The 23,751-nt window shown below is 37.3% G+C and overlaps 1 protein-coding gene across 1 annotated transcript in view; it reads left to right on the forward strand.

The window, feature by feature from the left end:
• The first annotated feature begins 1,019 nt into the window (after nt 1-1,019).
• Nucleotides 1,020-23,751, forward strand: part of DSE (dermatan sulfate epimerase) — a 37,376-nt gene continuing 14,644 nt past the window's right edge. Inside the window, exon 1 of the mRNA XM_082668939.1 lies at nt 1,020-1,507. Within this exon, the coding sequence (XP_082525065.1) occupies nt 1,092-1,507 (416 nt within the window). The 5' untranslated portion in view covers nt 1,020-1,091. The remainder of the gene's footprint in view (nt 1,508-23,751) is intronic.

The raw sequence follows: 23,751 nt of genomic DNA on the forward strand, positions 1-23,751 counted from the left end.
ATGCCTGCTTTATCCCAGATGTGGGACATAGACCAGGCTGAGGATTTTCTTTCTTTCTTTTTTTTTTTTTTAACGTTCCTACTTTGAAAGACGTTCTTGCTAACCTGTGAGCAAAGCTGCTACTGAAAAAAAGGATTTTCAAGAAAGTTAAGCAGTTAAGAAAATATGTGAGCTTGGTTTAAATGTCTGACTTACTGAATGACACCAAAATCCCAAATGCAAAATGAAAAAGTAGACAGTAGTTTCAAATAATAAGGGGAAAATGCACACATGTTCTTTCAGCCTTTTAATTCTGGAATTTTATTTTCTGAATGAAGGCATGTCAATCTCTAGTCCCTGCAGCCCCCTGTCTGATCATGCCCTGCACTCCTGCCGATGTCAGCCCAGGGAACACATGGGCTTAGCAGATGTTTACCCTGCTTTTGTTGTCGCAGTCCCCACCTTCTGCTGACACAAAGAGAATCTTTAGCCTTAGTCATAATATTTTGTCTGCTCACATTCATATAGATGTATTGATCCTAATCCCTGGTTCAGAATGGAGAATGCTGAGAAGAGGGGAGAACTTAGAGTGAAGGAGGCTGTATTAAGACAGGATTTTCTTTTTTTTTTTTTTTCCCTAACGTCCATCCTGATTCCCAGACGATATTTCACCACAAGCTTTTGGTTACTGTGGTTTTCATATTAATGTCCAAAAATACCATAAAATCAAAACGTTTTTTGTGTGATAAAACGTGAGAAGAATGCCAACAAGAGTTTTTCTTCTCTACTCGAGCAGATATTAGACTGTTTTCCCAAGTCCAAAGTTTCTGTTTTCCACAATGAATATGTCTGTTGTATCATGTGTAATTAATTAATGAGTTAATTAAATGATTAGGTTTTAGTTTCTTCCTAGCTCAAATTTTTGATGTATTTTTGAAAAGTCTAAAAATTCATAAGCTTAATTTTCATAGTAAGCAAGGTCGCTACCTACCACGTATTTCCTGCTTCACCATGGTCCCCTGGTTGACATATCCTCCTCTTCTCTTTTCTGTCCTGTAGGATTTTTCGAAGATGGTTTGGCTGCCTTGGAGATTTGGAGATCTGAGGCCACGATGAGGACTCACACACGGGGAGCTCCCAGTGTGTTTTTCATATATTTGTTTTGCTTTGTGTCAGCCTACGTCACCGACGAGAACCCAGAAGTCATGATTCCCTTTACGAATGCCAACTATGACAGCCATCCAATGCTGTACTTCTCCAGGGCGGAGGTGGCCAAGCTCCAGCTCAGAGCTGCCAGCTCCCACGAGCACATTGCCGCCCGGCTCACTGAGGCTGTGCACATCATGCTGTCCAGCCCCTTGGAGTACCTCCCTCCCTGGGATCCCAAGGAGTACAGCGCCCGCTGGAATGAAATTTACGGCAACAACTTGGGGGCCTTGGCCATGTTCTGCGTGCTGTATCCTGAGAACATTGAAGCCCGAGATATGGCCAAAGACTACATGGAGAGGATGGCAGCTCAGCCTAGTTGGTAGATTTTTGTCTTTTTCTTCTTACTGTATTAAACTCTGCAATTTAAAAACATGAATTCATAGTCAAATGAAATCTCAGAGGCCAGATTTTCACATACTTGTGTTTGTGCGTGAGTGAAGGGGATAGGATACTTGTTATTTGTGTTGTTAGTGGCTTATGAATGGTCCCTGGTTTCAAAAGACCTAGTGACTTCCATGTTTAAAGTTAGAAGAAAAATATTTAGGTAGAACCTAACCAAAGAAAAAATAATTTGCTGCATTGAGTAAATAGTATCATCTTGATTGTTGAGATTTCTTTCCCCCTTGTTTAACAGCCTTGTATTACCATCATCAGGCCTTAGGTTCTGATTGACCCGCAAGTGGTTAAAACCTTTTGCCAGCAAGAGATTTCCGCCAATTAAGATTTCTTTGCATTTTAGGACAATTAGGAGCTAAAAGTAAATGTGATAGGATTAACTGACAATTTATAAATAAGATCTTATCCAGTAACCAGGAAATTGCCCAAACCTGTAGGAAAACCAATGTTGTGGTATAATTATGTGAGGAATTCTAATTGTGTAATAATTTACTTTCAGGAGTTCAAGATTTGAGAACAAACTTCCTGTCTCTTCTTGATTAGCTTAAATTTATTTTATTTGTGTATAATTAATATGTCTACCTGCTTCCAAAAGGTATGGGATGAATTAATTAAACTAGGGATTCCGCGGGTATTCTCATTTAAACTGTGTTTTAATACACATGGTCCAATTACACTACAAAAAATTACAAACTGTATGAAATATCCTTTTAAAATTACATAGGCTGATACTTGTGATAGGGTTGGAGAGAGCTCATTTTTAAATGCTTAGAAAAATCAGCGATGCATTTAATGTTGTGAAGAGTTACATCTCAGATATCATAAGGGTGAATAATGGTAGCTTGCAAGCTTCCTGAATTCTGCCAGTATGGTAAGTAAATTTAATACTTCCTAAATTTCTGCCAGTATGGTAAAGAATATTGTTTGTTTATAGAATTTGAAGGAGTTTCTGGAATTTCTAAATGAAAAAGATTATGGAAGAGTTGACATTAAATCCATATCAGAGCTTATTTTTTTAAGGCTTGTTATGAGGTATGTATAATCATTTTGAAGCTTATAATATTTTAGGTTGAAAAGAACCTTTTTATTTGATTTGTTTCAAAGCTGAGCCGTGTATGCCTTAGTTTCTGTTCTTGACTAACCTTCTACTCCTGACACCAAGAAAGAAAATAAAGATGGATGAAAATTGGATATTTGACTTATAAGTTTCTATTATCAAGTGTTACAATTACTCACTTGACATTGTACTGTTAGTTAAAAAGTGGCAACCATATTTACTTTAGGGGAAAAAAACCTTTGTTGTCTATAAGGGTACTTTTAAAGTCCTTTTTGTTTTAGATAGGTAAGTGAAATTTGACAGATTAAGATGCGGATGAAAATGTTCCAGAGAGCCGTCTGTTTCACTTCATGAAAGAGTAGCTAACTGTGAAGTACCACTTTTTAATGGAGATTTTTTTTTAGTACAAATAAAATCTCATTAAGAGAATTCACAAGACCGCTGCAATTGTATTATGATGATATAAAACATTCAGGCATATAAATACCAACTTAAATGAATGCTGTCATTAGAGAGGACTAGACTCCTATGATAAAAGGAGGAAAATAAATAAAAATGAACATTTTCATAGTTTCTACAAGTTCAGAATTACTGGTTGTGGAGTTGTGTAGGAATTTATTAGAGGACTAGTACTTTGTTCATGGCAGTATTGATAAAAATAGGTATACCTCTATGCCCTTAGCCAGTAACCCAAAGCCAGTCTGTGATTTAATAGAGCTGAACAGTTGACTTCTTTCCCTAGACCTCTTAGATGAAGGTCAGAAATTGAGAATTTACCTTTACATCTGGTTTCTAGTTCCAGAAGTGATCCTAGCATAAAAAGTCGAGCTACTGGAACATTTTTGTCTTGGCAAGTACTGTTACTAGGTTGTACTTTTAAATGATTTTATGGAAATTTTAACTTTTTAAGAGCAACCACACCCAACCCCTAGACCCTTAAATTTTTATTAAACTGTAGTTGAATGTAATCAATCACTTTCTGACAACTTAAAACACTGCTAAATGTTTTGGTAGTTCAACTGTTCCTATTTAAATCAACTAAATCATGTGTCGCCACTGTGCCCAGAGAAAGGTATTGTGGTCGTTGTCATTGTCTTAGGACATAGTTCGCCTATATTTGGTTTCAGAGGAAAATAAAAGACTGACTCTTATTTATAAAGATGCAGACCTACTAGACCTACTAGAGAATGGACTTGAGGACACGGGGAGGGGGAAGTGTAAGCTGGGACAAAGTGAGAGAGTGGCATGGACATATATACACTACCAAACGTAAAATAGGTAGCTAGTGGGAAGCAGCCACATAGCACAGAGAGATCAGCTTGGTGCTTTGTGACCACCTAGAGGGGTGGGATAGGGAGGGTGGGAGGGAGGGAGACGCAAGAGGGAAGAGATATGGGGACATATGTATATGTATAACTGATTCACTTTGTTATAAAGCAGAAACTGACACACCATTGTAAAGCAATTGTACTTTAATAAAGATGTTTTAAAAGAAACTACTATGTATAAAATAAATAATCAGCAAGGATATATTGTACAGTGCAGTGAAATATAGCCATTATTTTGTAATTAAAAAAGATCAATAATTAATATTGATTAATCAATTAATTTGATTAATTAATTAATTTTAAAAGCTTCCTACAATGGCTTCATCAAACTTAATACATTTGCCATATTCCGTGAGGATCCTTTCTACTCCTTTGAAAACCAGTGACTAAATTGGGTCCACTCACTTATTCAATTAACAAACATTTATTGAGCATCTGTTGTATGTCATGTACCACGCTAGGTGCTGGGGATTCAGTGATGAAAAAAATAGCCCAGTAAGTTTAAAATTTGCACCTAGGGTAAGGGCTGCAAACATTGGGTATTTGAAACCTAAGCTAGGACTATATTCTCTGCTCAGAATTAAGTGTAAGCATCACTTAATAGTAGGGGTTCATTAGTTTTTTGTTTTTCAATTAAGCAGAATTCAAGACTATCTGGATTTTTAAATTAATTTATCTTTAAATTAAAAAATTTTTTTAAATAATTTTTATTGGAATATCTTATTAGTTTTTATTCATGACTTAAAGATTTGAGGATTAAATGAGGTAATGTAAAGTACTTAGCACAGGTCCTATCAAATAGTAAGCCTTCAATAAATAAGAGTAATGATAATTATTGTTACTGATATTTGCTTAGTACTTAGATCCTGTTTAGTTTATAATTTGGTGTATGTAGGCTGTAAGGAAATAGTATTTGTTTGGGATTTATTTGGAGATTTTACTTATCTTTGTCCAAATTGCTCTCAAAACTAGAACATCTGTTTAACTCATAGCATATTCCTTTTGGCTTTATTCCATTAAAACTTTCAGCAATGCTCCCCTGGGCCCTTTTTTTGGCATATAAGAATCTGATGGTAACACCAATCATGATGGCTTAGGGGAAAGTAACAGTGATGTGTCTTTTGTCTGGTATTCAAAAGAAGTACATCTGAGATATACATGCATACAGATTTATTCATGTGATTCATTTCATTTGAGTATTTTGGGGGTTTTTTTTCTTTTACTTTTTATTGGAGTGTAGTTATTTACAATGTTGTGTTAGTTTCAGGTGTACAGCAAAGTGAATCAGTTGTACATATACCATTTGAGTAGTTTGTAAATAAAGAGCTAAAAGGTCACAGCTGTAGATTCACTTATTTAAGAGTCTAGGGCCATTGGAAAAATTAAATGGAAAATATTATCTAATGATATACTGATCTTTTGTGTTCATCTGATATAATATACTACAAAGTAGAAAGGGAATCTCATAGATTGATAATGATGATGGTGGTGATTGAAAAATAACAACATGCAAACCTTTCTTCTTTTGACATTATAATTCTGTGTGTCAGCGAGTACCCAGATGATTGGGCACCGCAGAAAGATGAGACACGTCTACATACTGTATCTGCTTTTGCGGAGATGCCCATATTCTCTCTCAGAAGCTCTCTCCTTTGTTCTTCTGCCTTCTGTTAATGTCATGCATTCTTCATAACATCCTTCATAACAGTAAAAGTAACAGAGTAATTTAATTGTTCTTAACTTAATTCTAAAAATCAAATTTAAAAAGATATTATTTTAACCTATATATAAAATGGCAAATTATTTTCAGCATCACCAATAATGTCTCTGACCTTTGAATTAAGTCCCCTATAGATCTCATCTTCCAGATGAAAGCTAGGATTTGGGTTATAGTTGGCTCTGTATTATATAAAAGTGTGATTAGAACTTAATCAGACAACTTCTTTAAGAAAGCTTAATGAGCTGAGGTCATAAATCTAGAGCTGGTAACAACAGAAAATGCATTTTATTACACTTAAAGTCAATTCATTTTTTTAATACAATATCACCTAGTCACCAGAGCAAGTTCTGTGTATGTCAGTTGGCACATTGGGGGTATTCTCATTTATAAATAGTTGCTTTCTGCATTCAGTCCTTACATAATTAAAAAGAGAACATTATTGGATTCCAAATAACTAAAAATTCTCCATCAGGTTTTTTCCCCCAGAACCTTAAACTTTAAGGTGGGAAAATAAATTAAAACGGTTCTTAGTCAAGATTTAAGAGATTTCCAAAAAGTCAAATTTTTGGAGTTTTTGGAGTCAGCAGACATTGCTCTACTTTCCTAAAATTTTCATACGTGTGTATATTTTTATTTACTTATTTTTACTTTTTTCTACTATACCTTTTTCCCCAAAGATTAAGGAAACAAAAAACAATATTCAAATAAGAAATATCTGAAAAAGAAAGGAGGAAAGAAAAAGATAAGGGACATCAGCTGGACTAGGAATGAGACAGTTACTGAAATGCATCTTATGTCCCATGGGTGAGTGGGCCACATGTGGGCCCTGAATTTTTTTTAACAGCAAAGAAAGTAGGCTCAATTAGTTTTGAAGTATAGAGTGTCCATGGGATTAAAAGTAGATCAGCTTTTCTACAGAACTACTACTCTTGACCCAAGGACCAGAAAGAAATTTCTCCTGGAGTTTTCATGAGGAACCTGCACAATAGTTTCATGAACATCCTTCCAGTGCATGTGTGATGAATTGCACAGTGCTGGCTTTTTTATGTTAGACTAGACTAAGGACAGGACCGGGTCTGTTTTGCTCATGCATGTATCCCTCAGCACTTAACACAGTGTCAGGTAGATTTCTGCCCAATGAATGAATGCTCTAGCATCCCTGGAGATACTCCAAAGTGAAATTCACTAAAACCAGGGTGGAGGTAGAAGGGATGGACATACGGTTTAGCCCCAGGCCACTTTTTTTCCTAGTCTAGCTTTGTCCTTCAGCAGAATTTGAATATGCAGAAAAGTGAAATGACCATGTATCTATCAGGCAGCCTCTTTATACACTGTGTATCTCAGCTGAGCTCATGATTGATGGGTTCTGTGAGCTTGGGTATTATACTGCGCTGCCTGTTCTTACAGTGATCTTCTATATAGCTAAAAACAAACATAAAAAACTCACTCAAATGATTACTGGAAAACACAACACACCTGAATCACTTAAGAAAGATAAAGGTAAGTTGACCATATCTCACTTACTATGAAGAGATGAATGGCAAACATTCAACATTGAACAGTGATTGTAACAGAAAAGATTTGTTGTTCAACCTCTGTTGACAGCACATAGTTATCCAACATGCATTTCTGAGCAGTGGGCTTTTCAAGGCTTTTGTCTAAACATTGTAAACCCTGGGGAAGGGGCCTAGGATAGCAGTCCTTGGAGGCACAGGTGCACTTGCATCTTGACTCTGCTATTATATTAGGCTTTAGCAGGTTTTTTTTTAACCTCGGTAAACCTCATTTTCTTTATCTTTAAAATGTGGATGATTCTTTCCATGCAAATATGTTGTTCCAAGGATTAAATGAGATAATGCATGTAAAGCTCTTAGCATTATGTTCCTGTCACATAGTTTTACTAAAAAGTTTATTTTTATTACACAGAAATAGATATGACCATGTAGCAATATTCTTAAGTTTCTTGACACACAGGACTCCATTTTACCTACTCTCACTCTGGAGTTGTGTTTTTGAGAAGTACTCATTTTGCATCATTCTTTCACCTTTCTTTATAGTATTTTTGCTTTCTTATCATCAGAAAATAAATCACAGAGGAAAGAAATTACTTCACTCTTGCGTTGGTGCCAGTCAGCTTCAGGAATTCAGAACTGGTGAGGGAAACAAAGTTGAACTTTTGCACAGAGAAGTAATTATAATTTTATTTGCAACAGACCTTGTGTTAATTCCCTTGCCTGTGGATTGCAAACTTCTGGAGATTGACATGTGAGGGCCCATTTGCAAAGTAAAATATTAAAAAAATAATAAAGTAAGGGGAAAAAAGGAGAAAGAAAAGCCCCTGGCAGATCGAAATGAACCAATCAGTTTCATTCCTGTACATTCCAAACTGAAGAGTCCACCCATCTTTCTCAGCGTGGCGTGCTGGGCTCTAAATACAGTTCCCTACAGCTGTTTCACAGGTTTCTTATTTCTCTAAATTGCATGTTAAGGCTGGGAATCAAAGTAGGGGAGGATGTAGCTGGGCCCCAACATGTGGAGCCGCAGCACCGGGAGCAAATAGATCAGGTTTTCCTCTCCTGACCTTACAGTGGTGAAGACCGGGTGGCATAGCCCGGAGTGCACCCGGAATCCATTGGATTCAAGGAAGCAAATCCAGTGGCCCCGTGAAACAAATGCAGGCTCTCAGAAAACCCAGCCCCCAGTTCCCCTGGCTTTTTCTCCTTCATGCTTTCTCTTCCTTCTGCCCTTCCCCCTCCTCTTTCTGCCTCTTTTTCTCTCTGTTCCTTCCATTCTGTGATCTGAAGAAAGTTACTGCTTTTATCCTGCTGCAGATCCTTGGAAACAGAAGGCTAAAACTGATGACAACGAGGCTTTTTATGATGTTCAGATTCTTTAATATTTACAGAAACACATGGGTTAGGAACCTGGCTGTTGGGAATTTCCTTCTTTTACGCCATTTAATAAGCAGGTTGTTGCCAGCATCGTTGCAGATGAAGACACTGGGCAAGGACTGGTGTCAGGAGACAGCAGGTGAGGAGTTGCTCAGGGAGAGGCCAGGTCAGGTGTGTGGGTTAGCTGAGCATCTCAGTGCAGGTTTTCATACACACCGAGCAAACTCCTCTCCATCTATTTCAAATTGAGTGAGGATAAAATGGTTTTAATAACGCTTCTTTCTAACAACAAATGTGAGACTGTTTATAACACCTCTAGACATACACAGCTGGAAAGAAATGCAACGTTAGTTTTCTTGTGGGATCTGTTTGTTGTTTGAGTCTAACATGCAGTACTGGTGCAACCCTCAGCTGTCTCCACGATAAGCAACATTCTCTCCTATCCTGCTCCTCTAGTGTCACTTGTTGCCTTTTTAATAAAACATGCAACGTGGGCTTGCAGAATTGTCTGAGGGAGCTCTGCTTAAGGCCAGAGGCATCCTCATCCCCCTTCTGATGGGATTCTGAGCCTGTGCCCCTCACCCCATGTATACCACAAAGATATGAATGTAGTAAGTTCCACACCGACTTTACAGTCTGGCTCTTACATACTACTCAGCCATAAAAAGGAACGAAATTGAGTCATTTGTTGAGACGTGGTTGGATCTAGACACTGTCATACAGAGGGAAGTAAGTCAGAAAGAGAAAAATAAATATATTAACGCATATATGTGGAACCTAGAAAAATGGTACAGATGAACCAGTTTGCAGGGCAGAAGTTGAGACGCAGATGTAGAGAACAAACGTATGGACACCAATGGGGGAAAGCCGCCAGGGGTGGGGGTGGGGGCGTGATGAATTGGGCGATTGGGATTGACATGTGTGCACTGATGTGTATAAAATGGATGACTAATAAGAACCTGCTGTATAAAATAATAAATAAAATAAAATTCAAAAAGAAAAACAACTTGCTAAGCATGTTGTTTAAATTTTGTGCCTTCCTTGCCCTGTGTCTTGAGGGAAGATGTTAGTTAGCAAGTGCTGCATATATATCTGTATTCTATTCCAATAATGCTTTATAATTGTTTTTTAAAAGTGGCCTTTGTCTGTTAACTGAGATACGTGTTTAGTTCTAATACCACTAAAGATGTAGGGCCTTGCTGACATTAAGTTCTTACTAATGCTATATATAGAGATATATATAACTACTGGAGAATAGTAGTGACATGAGTATGTCCGTGGAGTCTCTTGTAAAGCTGCGTAGTTCTTTTTACCTTAGTTATCTTCAGAATAGCATTTTACTTCTTCATTTCCTTCTGCTGTATCCATCAAGAGAATATGTTTTAGCCACGTTTAACACAGTCTCTCTCCTCCATCCTTCCTTTTTCTTTCCAGTGTCAACATGCTGGCTTAGGACAGCAGGAGGAACCATAGTCAGGGGCCAGATGATTGTGTTTCCCACATAAGCCTGTGTTTAGAAGCTTTGTGTGTGGATGGCTTGGAGGAGAGGAATCAGGAGGAGGGGAACTAGGTGGAAGCTTATATAAGTCTAGGGGGGAAATGAAGACCACAGTTAAGTCAGTGAGAGTGGGGAAAAGAAGGAATGCATCTGAGACATTAAGGGCAGGACTTCCCTCGTGGTCCAGTGGTTAAGATTCCATGCTTCCACTGCAGGGGCCACGGGTTCAATCCCTGGTCAGGGAACTAAGATCCCGCATGGCACACGGTGCGGCCAAAAGATTTAAAAAAAAAAAGAGAAGAGAGAGAGAGAGATGTAGGACAGAGAATCTACAAAGAGATTGATTGGATATGGGACACTTTCTCAAAGTATGGTTCTTTCATCAGAATCATAGAGGTATTTTTAAAAACACAGATTCCTGGGCCTGGCCCAGACTCAGTGAATCACGATTATTTGGAGTAGGCCAAAGAACAAGTCCCCCATGTGATCTGAGGCACGCTAAAAATTAACTAGCAAAGAGCAGGGTGTTAGGAAGCAGGGGACTTGGTTTTCGTCTAGGCATTGTGCTAGGTATTGGGATATAAAAATTTGAGGGCAACTTAATACATCTTGCCTAGAGTGGTTGACCTATGGAAAATATGAACTAATAGACTATATTAATGCAGATGATAAAGGCTGTGATTGAGAAAGTATAGTGTGTAATGGGAAGACAGAGGGGTACTTCGGGATGCCCAACATTGGAGCCCTGGGAAGGCTTTCCTCCTGGGGCCTGAGGGACAAATAGGAATCCGCCAAGTGAAGGGGAAAGAGAGCACGTTTGATTGTTCCAAGCAGAAATAACTGATGTTCAGAGGCCGTGACAGAAGGAAGCAGAACGCTTTTGAGGAACTGAAAATTTAATGTAGGGAGGAGACAGGCAAGCATTGAGGCTTTGAGTAGAGAGCCAGATGCTGCAAGACCTTGTCCACCATGTGAAGGAGTTTGGACTTTTTCTTACAAGAACTATGAGGCCATTGAAGGGTTTTAACAGGGCAGCAACATGGTCAGATTTGTGTGTGTGTGTGTGTAACTTTTTCAATTCTAAAATAAAAGTAGAGCACCATACGAACAAACGTGTGGCTTAGTAAAGTATTTTAAAGCAAACGCCCTGCTAACCACAGCACAGCTCCAAAAATAGAACGTTGCCAGCCACCCTGGGAAGCCCCTCGTAAGGCTCATCCCAATCACAGCTCCCTCTGTCCCTACAAAGACTACCCTGACTTCTAGGGTCATCAGTCACGTCCTTGTGTTTCTTTATAGTTCATTCAAGTGTGCATCCCTAGGCACAAGTTTAGTCTTGCTCATTTGTTAAATGTTTTTTAAGTCTTTTTTATCTGCAGTTTCCCCTCCATCCCTTTATTTTTGTTACAATTTATCTGTGGAAGAATCTGGGCCCTTTGACCTGCTCAGCTTGCCACAGTCTGGATGTGGTTGATTGCAGGCTCAAGATGCAGCTCCGTGAGTTCCTCCACCCTTGGCATTTCCTACGAACTGACAGCTGGGTGCTGAGGCTCGCTCCAGCTCGGTTTTGATCACTTTGACACAGCATAGGTGGTGGCTGTTCTCTCATCAGGAGACGCAAAGTGGCTGCTGGTTTCTCCATGTGACAGATTTGTGTTTTAGGAAGAATCTCTGGTCATATGTGGAGAGTAGATTGCAGAGGTCAAACCAGGAAGACCATTTAGGCCTTTTGTGTTTATCCAGATGACAGCCTGGAATAGGGGCTCTGAGAATGCAAAGAAATGTTGGGTTCCAGAAAGTTTTAAGGATTAGCATGTATTGGGTTGGCCAAAAAGTTTGTTCGGGTTTTTCCATAAGATCTTACAGAAAACACCCAAATGAACTTTTTGGCTGACCCAATATAAGACTTGACAATGATATTTGAGGACAAGAAGGACTAAGAACTTTCTTTTATGGGGTGCTGAGAGGCATGGGACCTTTCAATGAGATCACAACACTTGGAACTCTTGGAGAGTACTAATAAGGGGTTTGGTTTGGGATCGACTGAGTTTGAAGGGCCTGTGGACCCAAGAGGAGATGTTGAGTTCATGTCCCTCCAGCATTATTTTTAGCTACCTCCTGTTTGCTAGAAGTGTACTGTGAATTTAAAAAATGTCATCACCAGGAAAAAAAGAAATTTATCCAATATAAAATATGCTTTCAAGTACAACAGACATAGTTTCTGTGGATGATAGGAAAATGTAGAAGGAAAGTTCAAAGAAGGTCAGATTTAATTAAAGTAAGCTTATCACAACAAATAAATGAATAACAACAAGAAGAATGAGAAGAAAAGGTAAAGTGCTAGAAGAGCCACTTGGGTGTCCTCAAATCACTTTCTGGATATGAAGCCAAATGAAACATCATGCCGGCATCACTCCAGGAAGAAAGTATCAGCTTGAGAGAATCCTGCTATTTCTTCTTAAGTTGGAAAAAAAAAAAAAAGATTCTTGATGAGGTGTGGATGGATGGCAGTTTGGGTTTGTAACAATTTAATGTGCAATTTTTAGTTCATTTCCGTGATTCAATTACAGGGAATACACTATTCCAAGAAAAGAAAGTCTAAGGAAAGGGAGAGTTAAGAATAAATCCACACATATTGCTAAAATTTTGTATTAACTTTAATATCTTTCTGCCCTAAACTTTGGGCCATAATTTTGAAAAACCATATGGAGCTTACTATTTTACCTTCTTTGGAGAACCTGTTGACATGGGAAAGATTTTACACTGTTACTAAAGCCAGTTTGAATCTTTTACTCTTTGCTTTTCTATCATAGCCTGTCACTTGGTTAAAGAAGATGTGACTACACTCAACCTTTGGGGTGGGGTCAACTTTTATTTTCCATATGACAGATAACTCTAGATCTAAAACTCGGGGAAGTATTTAATGCCCATGGCATGTTGAAGATGGCTCACAAGTTTGGCTCATAATTTAATCTAAATTTACTTTATCCATTAATTCTATTTTATGGCAAATAGCACATCCTCCAGATTTTTTATGATTCACAAACTCCTAAACTGACTTTTTTCCACTTTGTTGCCAAATTAAGAAATACTCTTTAAAACTGTGTCCCCGGGACATGAAATAAAATAATAAACATTATTGGTACAAGGTGCTGTTCATAGGTATTATTTCATTACCTCTCTTGAAAATAAATGGCTTCAAAGCCAAACAAACGTTTTGGGGGATGAGAAATGTTTTCTTGTTCTTTTTTTACACAGTGACAAATTACTTTTCGTTCTTGAATTGACTGTGTGGGCCCTTTTGGTGTTTCACATCTGCCTCTGTCATACACTGTCTACTGGCCTCTTTGAACATTCCAAACTTCTCTGGTGGTCTGAGATCCTTCCTAATGAATTCATGATAGATTTTCCCTCATGGTTGGCTCCAGATCCTCTGCTGGAAGGTGTTTGGGGCAACCCAGTCTCAACCTAGCTCCACGCACTGAAGCAGGCCCTGGGCCTGGGTCCTCTCTGCCTGCAGGATGCATCTGATGGGCTGCTTGTTTGGTGGCACATTTACCCTCTAAGACAGTGGCTTTCAAACCTTTTATGACTGTGACCCACAGTAAGAAATAAAGTTTACATCCCAATATACACAGAACTTTAACTCTACATATGTAAATATATAAGTAGAAGTTGTGCGAATCAGCCCTTGCATTTAAGTCATGCTTTGCACTCTGCTATTTCCTATTCCATGCCATTAAATTCCACTAAAAATATGCTGGTCACGACCCCTTATATTCATTCCACAATCTATTAATAGCTTGTTATTTATAATTTGAAAACTCTGCCTAACATTGTGATAAACCCATGATTCCTTTTCAGAGAATCCCTTCTCAGTATCCCTCTTCTTGAATATCTCCAGTGAGGTGGCTTCCTTAGTCCATAATTGTAGTGTTCAGAGTACTTGTTCCTAAAATATATTAGGAAGCGTCGTTTTTTCATTAGGAAACAGTGTGTGTCTGTGATTAACGGCTACATTTCAGGTTTCCAGGGCTGAGTGGAATAAATTCTGCAGCACATTATTTCCAGTTGGCACCCAGAATAAAATCAAGAACAGTTCATTCACTGTTTTAAAAAGGCAACTTCAGCAAAACCTTGAAATAGCATATTGTAAAAGAGAGAAATTCTGATAAAGCATTAAAAAGTGGAAATCTTAGGTAAACATTAACCTTACTGAGGAAACCATAATAGAAAGTAAAATACTGTTTCATGTATCCTAGCACCTTAAGGTCGGCCTTATTTTAGTTTTGGTATCTTCCTAACATCAGGGTGGCAAGATTTAGCAATTTGATTACCGTTTTTGCCATTGTTAAAGTATCCCTCACTTTTTAAACTTACTGTCACAGATTCTTTGCCCTTTTGCATGTGGTGGTGTCAAAATCTTAGAGGATTTCTTTAAAATAAATGGGAGTCACCACGTGTTCAGGCAGCAGCAGGAAGATGGTGCATACAAGATGGCAGTGATGACAAGTCAGGTTCTTGAAGGTCAGTGTATTATTCCTAGGGCAGCCGTAACAAAGTAACACAGACTAAGTGGCTTAAAACAAACAGAAGTTGATTCTCTCACAGTTCTGGAGGCTAGAAATCTGCAACCAAGGTGTCAGCAGGGTCTTGGTTCCTTCTGGAGGCTCCAAGGAAAAACTGTCTCACGCTTCAGGTGGTTGTAGGCAACCCTTGGCATTCCTTGACTTGAAGATGCATCCCTCATCTACCTCTCACACGTACCATCCACCACCAACACATACAAACTGCGTGTCCCTCCAGCCTTCCAATATAGATATGTTGTGATTTTAATTGAATGAATATTGTGTTTGCATATTTTAACGAGGCAAAAGCTGTTGACAGCTGAACCGTGTCATATACTATGATTACTTTCAGTTTGTGTGCAACTTTTTGTTTTCTCTAGGATTAATAACAGCCTTTTTGCTTTATTTGCTTAGTTTCCTATACACTTATCACTAATTACCAACCAGACTCTCACTCAGTTATGTAGGTCTCTTAATCCATTCAAACAAGATGTTCTTAATAAGACATTCTTAACAATTCATCTTCTTGAAGAGGAACCTGCCAAAGCCTTTGACTGGTTATAATCTAGATCTATGGTATGCCTGTTGACTAACTCTTCTTTTCTCTCATGGGGTGGGTCCCCTCTGGAACATGAATCTCATGTTGTCTTCTTTTTGGTATATATCTTAATTTGGGTGGAGAAATTCTTCACTAGTTTCCAGAGGAAGTATTGATGAGCAGGAAATTTTGAAAACTTGGATGTCTTCTTACATTGTGTATCTATTAAAAATTATTGTATGGTTATTTTTTAATACTGTCTTCTTTTAACCTTTATACTAGAGTTATAAGTGATTTACCCACCACCATTACAATATTAGAGTATTCTGCGTTTAAGTGTATATTTACCTTTACTGGTGAGTTTTATACTTTCATATGTTCTCACGTTACTAATTGGCATCCTTTCATTTCAGTTTGAAGAACTCCCTTTAACATTTCTTCTAAGGCCTGTTAGTGGTGATAAACTTCTTCAGCATATGTTTATCTGGAAAACTCTTTAACTCTCCTTCAATTCTGAGGGACAGTTTTACTTGGTAGATTATTCTTGATTGGCAGTTTTCTTCTTTCAACACTTTGAGTATATCGTCCCACTTCCTTCTGGTCCCCAGGGTTTCTTTTGAAAAATCTGCTGATAGTATTATGGGAGTTCCCTTGTACGTAATAAGTTGCTTTTATCTTTTTTTAAAATTTTTATTTATTTATAAATTTATTTATTTATGGCTGTGTTGGGTCTTCATTGCTGCGAGCGGGCTTCCTCTAGTTGCGGTGAGTGGGGGCTACTCTTTGTTGCGGTGCGTGGGCTTCTCATTGCGGTGGCTTCTCTTGTTGCGGAGCATGGGGTCTAGGCATGCAGGCTTCAGTAGTTGGGGAGCACAGGCTCTAGGTGTGCGGGCTTCAGTAGTTGTGACACGCAGGCTCAGTAGTTTCAGCTCGTGGGCTCTAGAGTGCAGGGTCAGTAGTTGTGGCGCACGACCTTCGTTGCTCCGCGGCATGTGGGATCTTCCCAGAGCAGGGCTCGAACCTGTGTCCCCTGCATTGGCAGGCAGATTCTTAACCACTGTGCCACCAGGGAAGTCCCTATCTTTCTATTTTTAAGATTCTCTTTAATTTTTGAAAATTTAATAATGTGTCTTACTGTGAGTCTTTGTAGAGGCATCTTTTTTGATACTCTGGGCTACCTGTATCTGGGGGCCTGTTTCTTTCTCCTCAGGTTAGGAAAGTTTTAAGTCATTATATCTTTGCATAAGCTTCTCTCCCTTCCTCTCTCTTCTTCTTCTGGTACCCCTATAATGTGTATATTAGTCTTCTTATGGTGTCCCATAAGTCCCTTAAGCTATCTTCACTCTTTTTTATTCTTTTTCCTTTTTGCTCTTCTGATTGCTCTCTCTTTAAGTTCACTGATCCTTTCTTCCACTTGATCTAGTCTGCTGTTGAATCCTTCTATTGAATTTAGTTCAGTTATTGAATTTTTCAGTGCTCAGTACAATGCAGTGCTCAGTACTTTTTAATATTTTCTGTCTCTTTGTTGAAGTGCTCCCCCTGTTCATGCATTGCTCTCCTGACTTTGGTGAGCATTTATGACTGTTATTTTGAACTCTCTGTCCGATAAATCACTCATCTCCATTTTGTTAAGGTTGATTACTAGAGATTTACCTTTTTTTTTTGTTTGGAACATATTCTCCTATTTGTTCATTTTATATTGAAGCAAATCTGAAACATAATTTCATCTCAATATTTATTTCTGACTTAATTTTAAATATCTGAAATATTTACATGGTTCACAATGTACCATGTCAGAATCATATTACAAATAATGCCATGATAAATAACCTTATGCATATATGTTTTTTATTTGTGGTAGATTACTATAAGTGGTATTACTGGATCAAAATATAAAATGTTTATAAAATTTGTTAAATGTTACCAAGCTCTACCCCATAGGATATGTACTGCTCTGCACCCCTAACAGCATTTTAAGAGTGTGCCTATTTCTCCACAGCTTTGACTAGAGTATTTGTCCTATTTGAGATTTTTACTGATTCGAATGTTAGATCAGTTGTAATTTGATTTAAATTTCTTTTATAATAAGTGAAGATGAGAATTTTGAATGAGGGATGTTTGCCCTTTTTTTTTTGTTAACTGTCTTGTTTGTCACTTGCTCATTTTTCCAATAAGATTTTGATCTTTTTCTTAAATTTTATGAGCCTTTGGTATGTTAGGATAAGTCCAACTGTATTCAGAGTATATGATACAAATATTTTTCCCCGGTTTATTCATGTTTACTTGTGGTCTTTTTTTTCCCCCTGTGCAAAAGGTTTTGTCTTATTTTTTCTTTTAAGCTTTATATGGCCAAAATGATGTCTTTTCTTCTATTGCTTCTTGTTTTTGAATCATAGTTGGAAAGGCTTTTCCTTCTCCAGGTCACAAAGGAATTCATCCATGCTTTCTTTTAAGATTTTTTTATCTCATACTTTGTATTTAGATGCCTAATTAATTTAGAGTTTATTTTCTTGTATTCTATGAGGTTTGGATCCAATTTTCTCCTTTTTTCAAATGACTATCTAGTTGTTCCAGTATAAGTTGTTGGAGGGTACTTCTTTTCCCTATTGATTTTTGATGCCACCTTTATCACATACCAAGTTTCCATATGTTTTGCACCTGTTTCTGAATTTTGTTTCATTCCATTGGTATGTCTATCTATTCATATGTCAGTACCACTGTATTCTGATCAGCGAAGGTTTATAGTGTGTCTTCTTCTCTGGCAGAGCTAGTCACCCTCCATCATTGTTCTTCTTTTCATTGACTTCCCTGGCTCTTCTTGCATGTTTAATTTTTTCTTAAAATCAGATCAACTGCTTCTAGGCATTGTTTCTCACATGATCACTGGATACTTGCATAGTCACTGACTGAAGTGATGACATCTATGAATTGTTCAACTGAACTTTTATTTATTTATTTATTTGGCTGTACCACGTGGTATGTGGAACTTTCCCAACCAGGAATTGAACCCGTGCCCTCTTCCTTGCATTGGAAGCGTGGAGTCTTAACCACTGGACCACCAGGGAAGTCTTCACCTGAACTTTTAGAAACATTTTACACGTATAAATATAAAGCATGTTAAACCTATAAAATACCAAGCTACTTTTTTAAAAGGCCAAAAATCATTTGATTAAGCTTTTCTGAACAATGCAGGAAATCTGGGTTATTCTCTCCTACCACCTTTTCAAGTTTCAGAATTTCTCCATTATAACAGATGCTTTCGTAATTTATTATTAGAATGTGATAGGTGAGCCTGTTTTAAACTCTAGTCCTTTGAGCTCTGCCTTTCTTACAACACAGAGGTCTTCTTATGAAATCTGAATCATCTTAATTATCGTGCTTCTCCCTCTTACCTTTTCAGGCTGGACACTAGCCCAAAACACACTTGGCCAGCAAAAAGGGATTACAATTTTGAATGCTGTTTGATTCCATTTAAATAGAATGAAACAGCGTACTTGGATAGCATACTTGGATATTTGGATAAAAGGACTTTGTGTCAGCGAATTAAACACTGGAATAATGACACGGCAGTGCCATTTCCCACTTAACAACACTACTACATTAGCTTGGTGTATATTTTCACACTCAGACTAATTCATTTTCTCTATAAGCCATCTAGAATCCTTTTTTAAGTAAAAAAGAATATTCTTTTTAGTTTCTGCTTTTGCATAATTGACTCCTCAGTATTCTTGAGTAGGGCCAAACTGACCTAAATTTTTGTATTTTAGAATTTAATATTTGGAATATTGAATTTATAGCTTTAAAATGAAATTAAGTGGTAGTACTCTATATATTGAATCCAGTGATTTCATGAATATGGAAATGAAGATTGTGGAAGAAAATGATCTTTTATAGTTCATGGTCGATAAGTCATTTTCCCTGAAGATGTCTTAATATATAGTCAATTCCCATTCTATCATTCTGTTATCCTTTTAGCATTTGTTCTCTAGTAAGGAGCAAAGTAGATGTTCAGAAAGGAAAGCTCATTGTCTATTTCTGTGTCTGTAGCCCTGGCTAGCTTTAGGAGCTGAACGTTCTCAGCATGCAGGTTCAGTCAGGCCCACCAGCCCCTGGACCAGCTGGACCTGGAGCAGTACATTAGGAACTTCACGCTCACCAGAGGTCTGTGGGGAGAAGGAAGAATTGTTTCAGGAATGCTACATGGTTGGAATCACATGTTCCTAGGGTGGGCCCTGAGCAACCTTGTGAGCACAGTATCATGATATCTCTCCTCATGTCTGCCCCTTTTCCCACACCTCATGCCTTGTTTCTCTCTTGGTGTCATGAACATGGCAGGGCTTTGGAACCCTCTGTTGTATTTCAGCATAAGTGCCCTTCTGCCTAGCTCTTGGTAGGTTTGCTGACTAGCCCTTTCTTCTGGCTGGGTTCTTATGGCAAAGTTGGTGACTTTCCTTATAAGCACAGTGCTTTCCCTCACCAGGAAGAAGTAAAAATTCTAGATTCAGGTAGTCCTGGATTCCATTCTTTAACTTAGCTACGTGATCTTCAACGAGTAATTTTCCTATCCAAATACCGCTTTTACAATCTATGAAATGGGGCTGTAACATCTAATGTGAATTTTGAAGATTAAATGAAATAAAGTATGTAAAGGGCTTGGCACACACTATGTGCTTAATTAATATGAAATATAATTTCTCTCTTTCCTCCCAACTATAAATAGTTAATTTTGCTTCATGATGCAAATGCCACCCCTTAGCCACCTGATCAAACATTTGGAATATGGACTACAAACCGGGCCAGAGTTGAGTTTAACATGCCCCTTGGATAGCTTGCTACCCACTCAGAGGCCCCTAGATCTAGTTTATCTATATTCCGGGCTTACTCTGCTCTTCTTGGCAAGTCACTGTCAGGGTCCCACTGTGCTTTACAGGCAAGACCACACGGGTTAGAAATCCACTTCCTTTGGCTAAATGTTACAGGAATTACTTACAAAATTTCACATATTACTGACATTTAACATTTATGGCTAGTTTTTATGTTTAACTTACAGAGGGGAAAAGAGACGAATCACAATTGCCATGAGTCATATTTTTAAAAGCAGTGGGAACACATGACTCTCCTAACTTACTGGAGGTTGTTTCCAAGCACAGAAAAACTGAATGACTTTCTGTCAGGTTACTGTCTTCAGGACTCTTTTAGAATGAATAGATTGATTTACATTTTAAGAATGGAACTGACCTGGGCTTCCCTGGTGGCGCAGTGGTTGAGTCCACCTGCCGATGCAGGGGACATGGGTTCGTGCCCCGGTCCCGGAAGATCCCACATGCCGCGGAGCAGCTGGGCCCGTGAGCCATGGCCGCTGAGCCTGCGCGTCCGGAGCCTGTGCTCTGCAACGGGAGAGGCCACAACAGTGAGAGGCCCGTGTACCGCAAAAAAAAAAAAAAAAAAAAAAAAAAAAGAATAGAACTGACCTTATATTGGCATATTTTGGTGGTGTGAGCCAGTACATGCTATAGGCAGAGGTGTAGCTTCTGTGCAGTAGACGCAGCTGCAGCGAAGCTGGCAAATGTGAAGCTGGTGCTGCTCTGCCCTGTAAAGTTACATCTGGGAATTTCTAAAGAGCTCATCGCTGCACTGTACGTTTAAATTCTTAATTCCTTTAAGGCTTATTTCATTTTCTCTTACATTTATATTTATACATGAACATCTAGTGTCTAAAATAAACCAGATTTTGAAATATGAATCTTCTACTTTATGAATTTACTGTGTAAATATTTTATAGGGTTATAAAACTGTATGTTATCTCAAAATGAGAAAAAGAAGGATTGTTTTGAGTTCTACTTTTTGGAAACGTTTAACAAACAGTGGAGCCTCATTTAAACATACTTTTGAAAACACATAGACTTGCTTATACCATGGATCAAATCATGACCTTCAAAATACAGTTACATATGAAAATCCTGGTATAAAATTGTCAAGCTGTAAAAAGTGCTCAAAAACAGGACTAATAACCATAATAACATTGTAAAGGGAGTTACGAGTTGTCCCCTTGTTTCCAGTATTTTTTTTTTTGTATATCGTTGATTCATTTAAATATTTAAATATCAGTGACCTCTTGACACCTCTTAGATTTTAAATACAGAACTTCTGTTATTCCAAGTATTTATTTTAACAGTATGTGTATAAATGAAATAGTATAAAAATTTAAACAATATTATACATAGACTATTCTGTGAACCTCATAATACCTAAGATTAATCTTAGATACCTAAGTATTAATCTTTTCCCAGATAATAATTTTCTACAAAATATCTACTAAGACTATATGGAAAAAATTTGAATATAACTGATCATTTAAAACAAATCTATGCAAATAAAAATGAATGCCAACATTGTTATTAGACTTTTTATATTAGTCATTGCATCAAGTAAGCTGTCAATTTTTAAGTAATAGACTCCTTAGATTGCCTACTTTTGTACTCTGTACATAGTAGTTCAAAAGCATTTATGATAATGGAAGCAGTCTATCCACAGGAAATTGTTATAAAAATTCTGATTAGTGAAGCTACTAAATTTTGGAAAGGTTTTTATGTCTCTTCCTTTTACAGTCACAACTTGATTTATGGAAATAGCACATCATGATAAACCCTATGCCTTTCCCCACCAATACCGTGCACCCCAACCCAGGCAATTAATAGTTCCTTTCTATGTTCACATCATTCTGTTTCACATAAATTCACTTAAATTCACCTTTGGAAATATTCTAGGCAGCAGATTTTAAATGTTTTGGACTCAGAACTCTTTTGCACTCTTAAAAATTAATGAGGACATCAGACATCAAAGAGCTTTGTTTATGTGGGCTATACCTATTGAAATTTACTATCCTAGAAATTAAAGCTAAAAATTTTTTTTAAATATTTATTCATTCTCTTGAAAGATAAATCCATTTCATATTAACATAGATAACATATTTTTAGGCAAAAAATAACGAGATTTTTGGAGACAAAATATTTAGTGTGAAGGAGATCATTGTTTTATACTTTTGCAAATCTTGCATATCTTCTTCTGTATTCAGTTTGTTGCAATGTAGTGTTTAAGTTGAAAATATGAAGAAATATGAAGAAAATCCAGCTTCACACAGACATCTGACTGAAAAGGGAGGAGTATTTGAAGAGTCTTTTCAGATAATTTTGACAGTTTTCTTTGCTACTGTACTAGAACTTGACAAGTGGTAGTTTTGTAAAAGTTAGTTCTATGTGGAATCTGGATTATAAAAGTTAGTTTCAATGTGGAATCTGAAACCATGTTAGTTAATAAAATTCCTCATATATTTTAATTGGTAAAAAATCCATTAGTATGCTTTGCACTTACAATGAATCTTTTATCTTTGTATGGTTTTGTAATATGCCTTTTTTATTTGAATGTTTATTCACTGAGTTATTCCCATCTTCCAAATGTTGATGCATTTAGTTATATAATATAAAAATAAATCACACTTGTTATCAATACAATTTTTCCAAAATTCTTTTTTTTTTTTTTTTTTTGCTTGAAAGCTCAAATTTTGTCATTGTCAACAAAACCTTTCAGTTTTTCTTGAACTGGCAGGCTTCCTTGTTTCAAAAAGACTTCCACCTAAATACCCAAGTCTAAAAAACTGTAATTTGTCAGTTGGTCATTCTCTGACGTAAAAACGATGTTTCGTGAAAAAGCAAGGAGCTAGTTCAGCTCTCAACTAAATGCACAATTTCTTCCTCATGATAGTTATTTACTTTGCTACGGATAGTGCTTTTTACATACTTCCCGTTTCATCACATGGGCTATTAGAAAGATATGAACTAAAAAGGTTGAGATTTTATAAAATTAATAATTTTTACCACTTTATCAAGGATATTCTTAAGTGAAACTGGCTTTTTTTTTTTAAACTTAGCGTGCACGGCAGTATGCAGAATCATACAAGGATTGCTAGAACAGTTCAGTGCCCCTGCCTGGCTTGCTAAGATGCCAACATTTTTAACCCACTAGTACTTTTGCACCATTAGTGCAAATATCAGCATATAACATCTTTATATTATTATGAGAATAATTTTTAGTCATGGATCCCCTGAAAGAGTCTCAGAGCCCCCAGGGGTCCATGGACCTTAATTTAAGAATAGTCTCTAAACAGGGGAAAGTATAGCTTATAAAAAGGAATACAGTAAAAATTTTCCTAACTAACCTCCTCTTAACTTACTTAATTTTCTTAACTAACCACCTCTTAACTGACTTGCCAATGAAATTAACCTCCATTCCTTGTATAACTGGCAGCAGCTCTCAGAGACTGCTGAATGTCAGGGCTGTGTCCATTAATTTCTGTTGCCACCCATAGAATTATGTGCTTAGCAAACGTCAGTTGTATTTGTTCTCAAACCAGTTTATGCCACTTTCACTAATACCTGTAATTACACAATTTTAATAATATTATACAAATAGAATAAGTGTGAGTTTATAAAAAAGAATTAATAGTTCCAAAACCAACTTAAATGCTTTGGAATGACTTACTATAAAAAATTGCTGTCATAATTTAATGT

Source organism: Grampus griseus, assembly GCF_964374135.1.
Source record: "Grampus griseus genome assembly, chromosome: 13".
Taxonomy (NCBI): domain Eukaryota; kingdom Metazoa; phylum Chordata; class Mammalia; order Artiodactyla; family Delphinidae; genus Grampus; species Grampus griseus.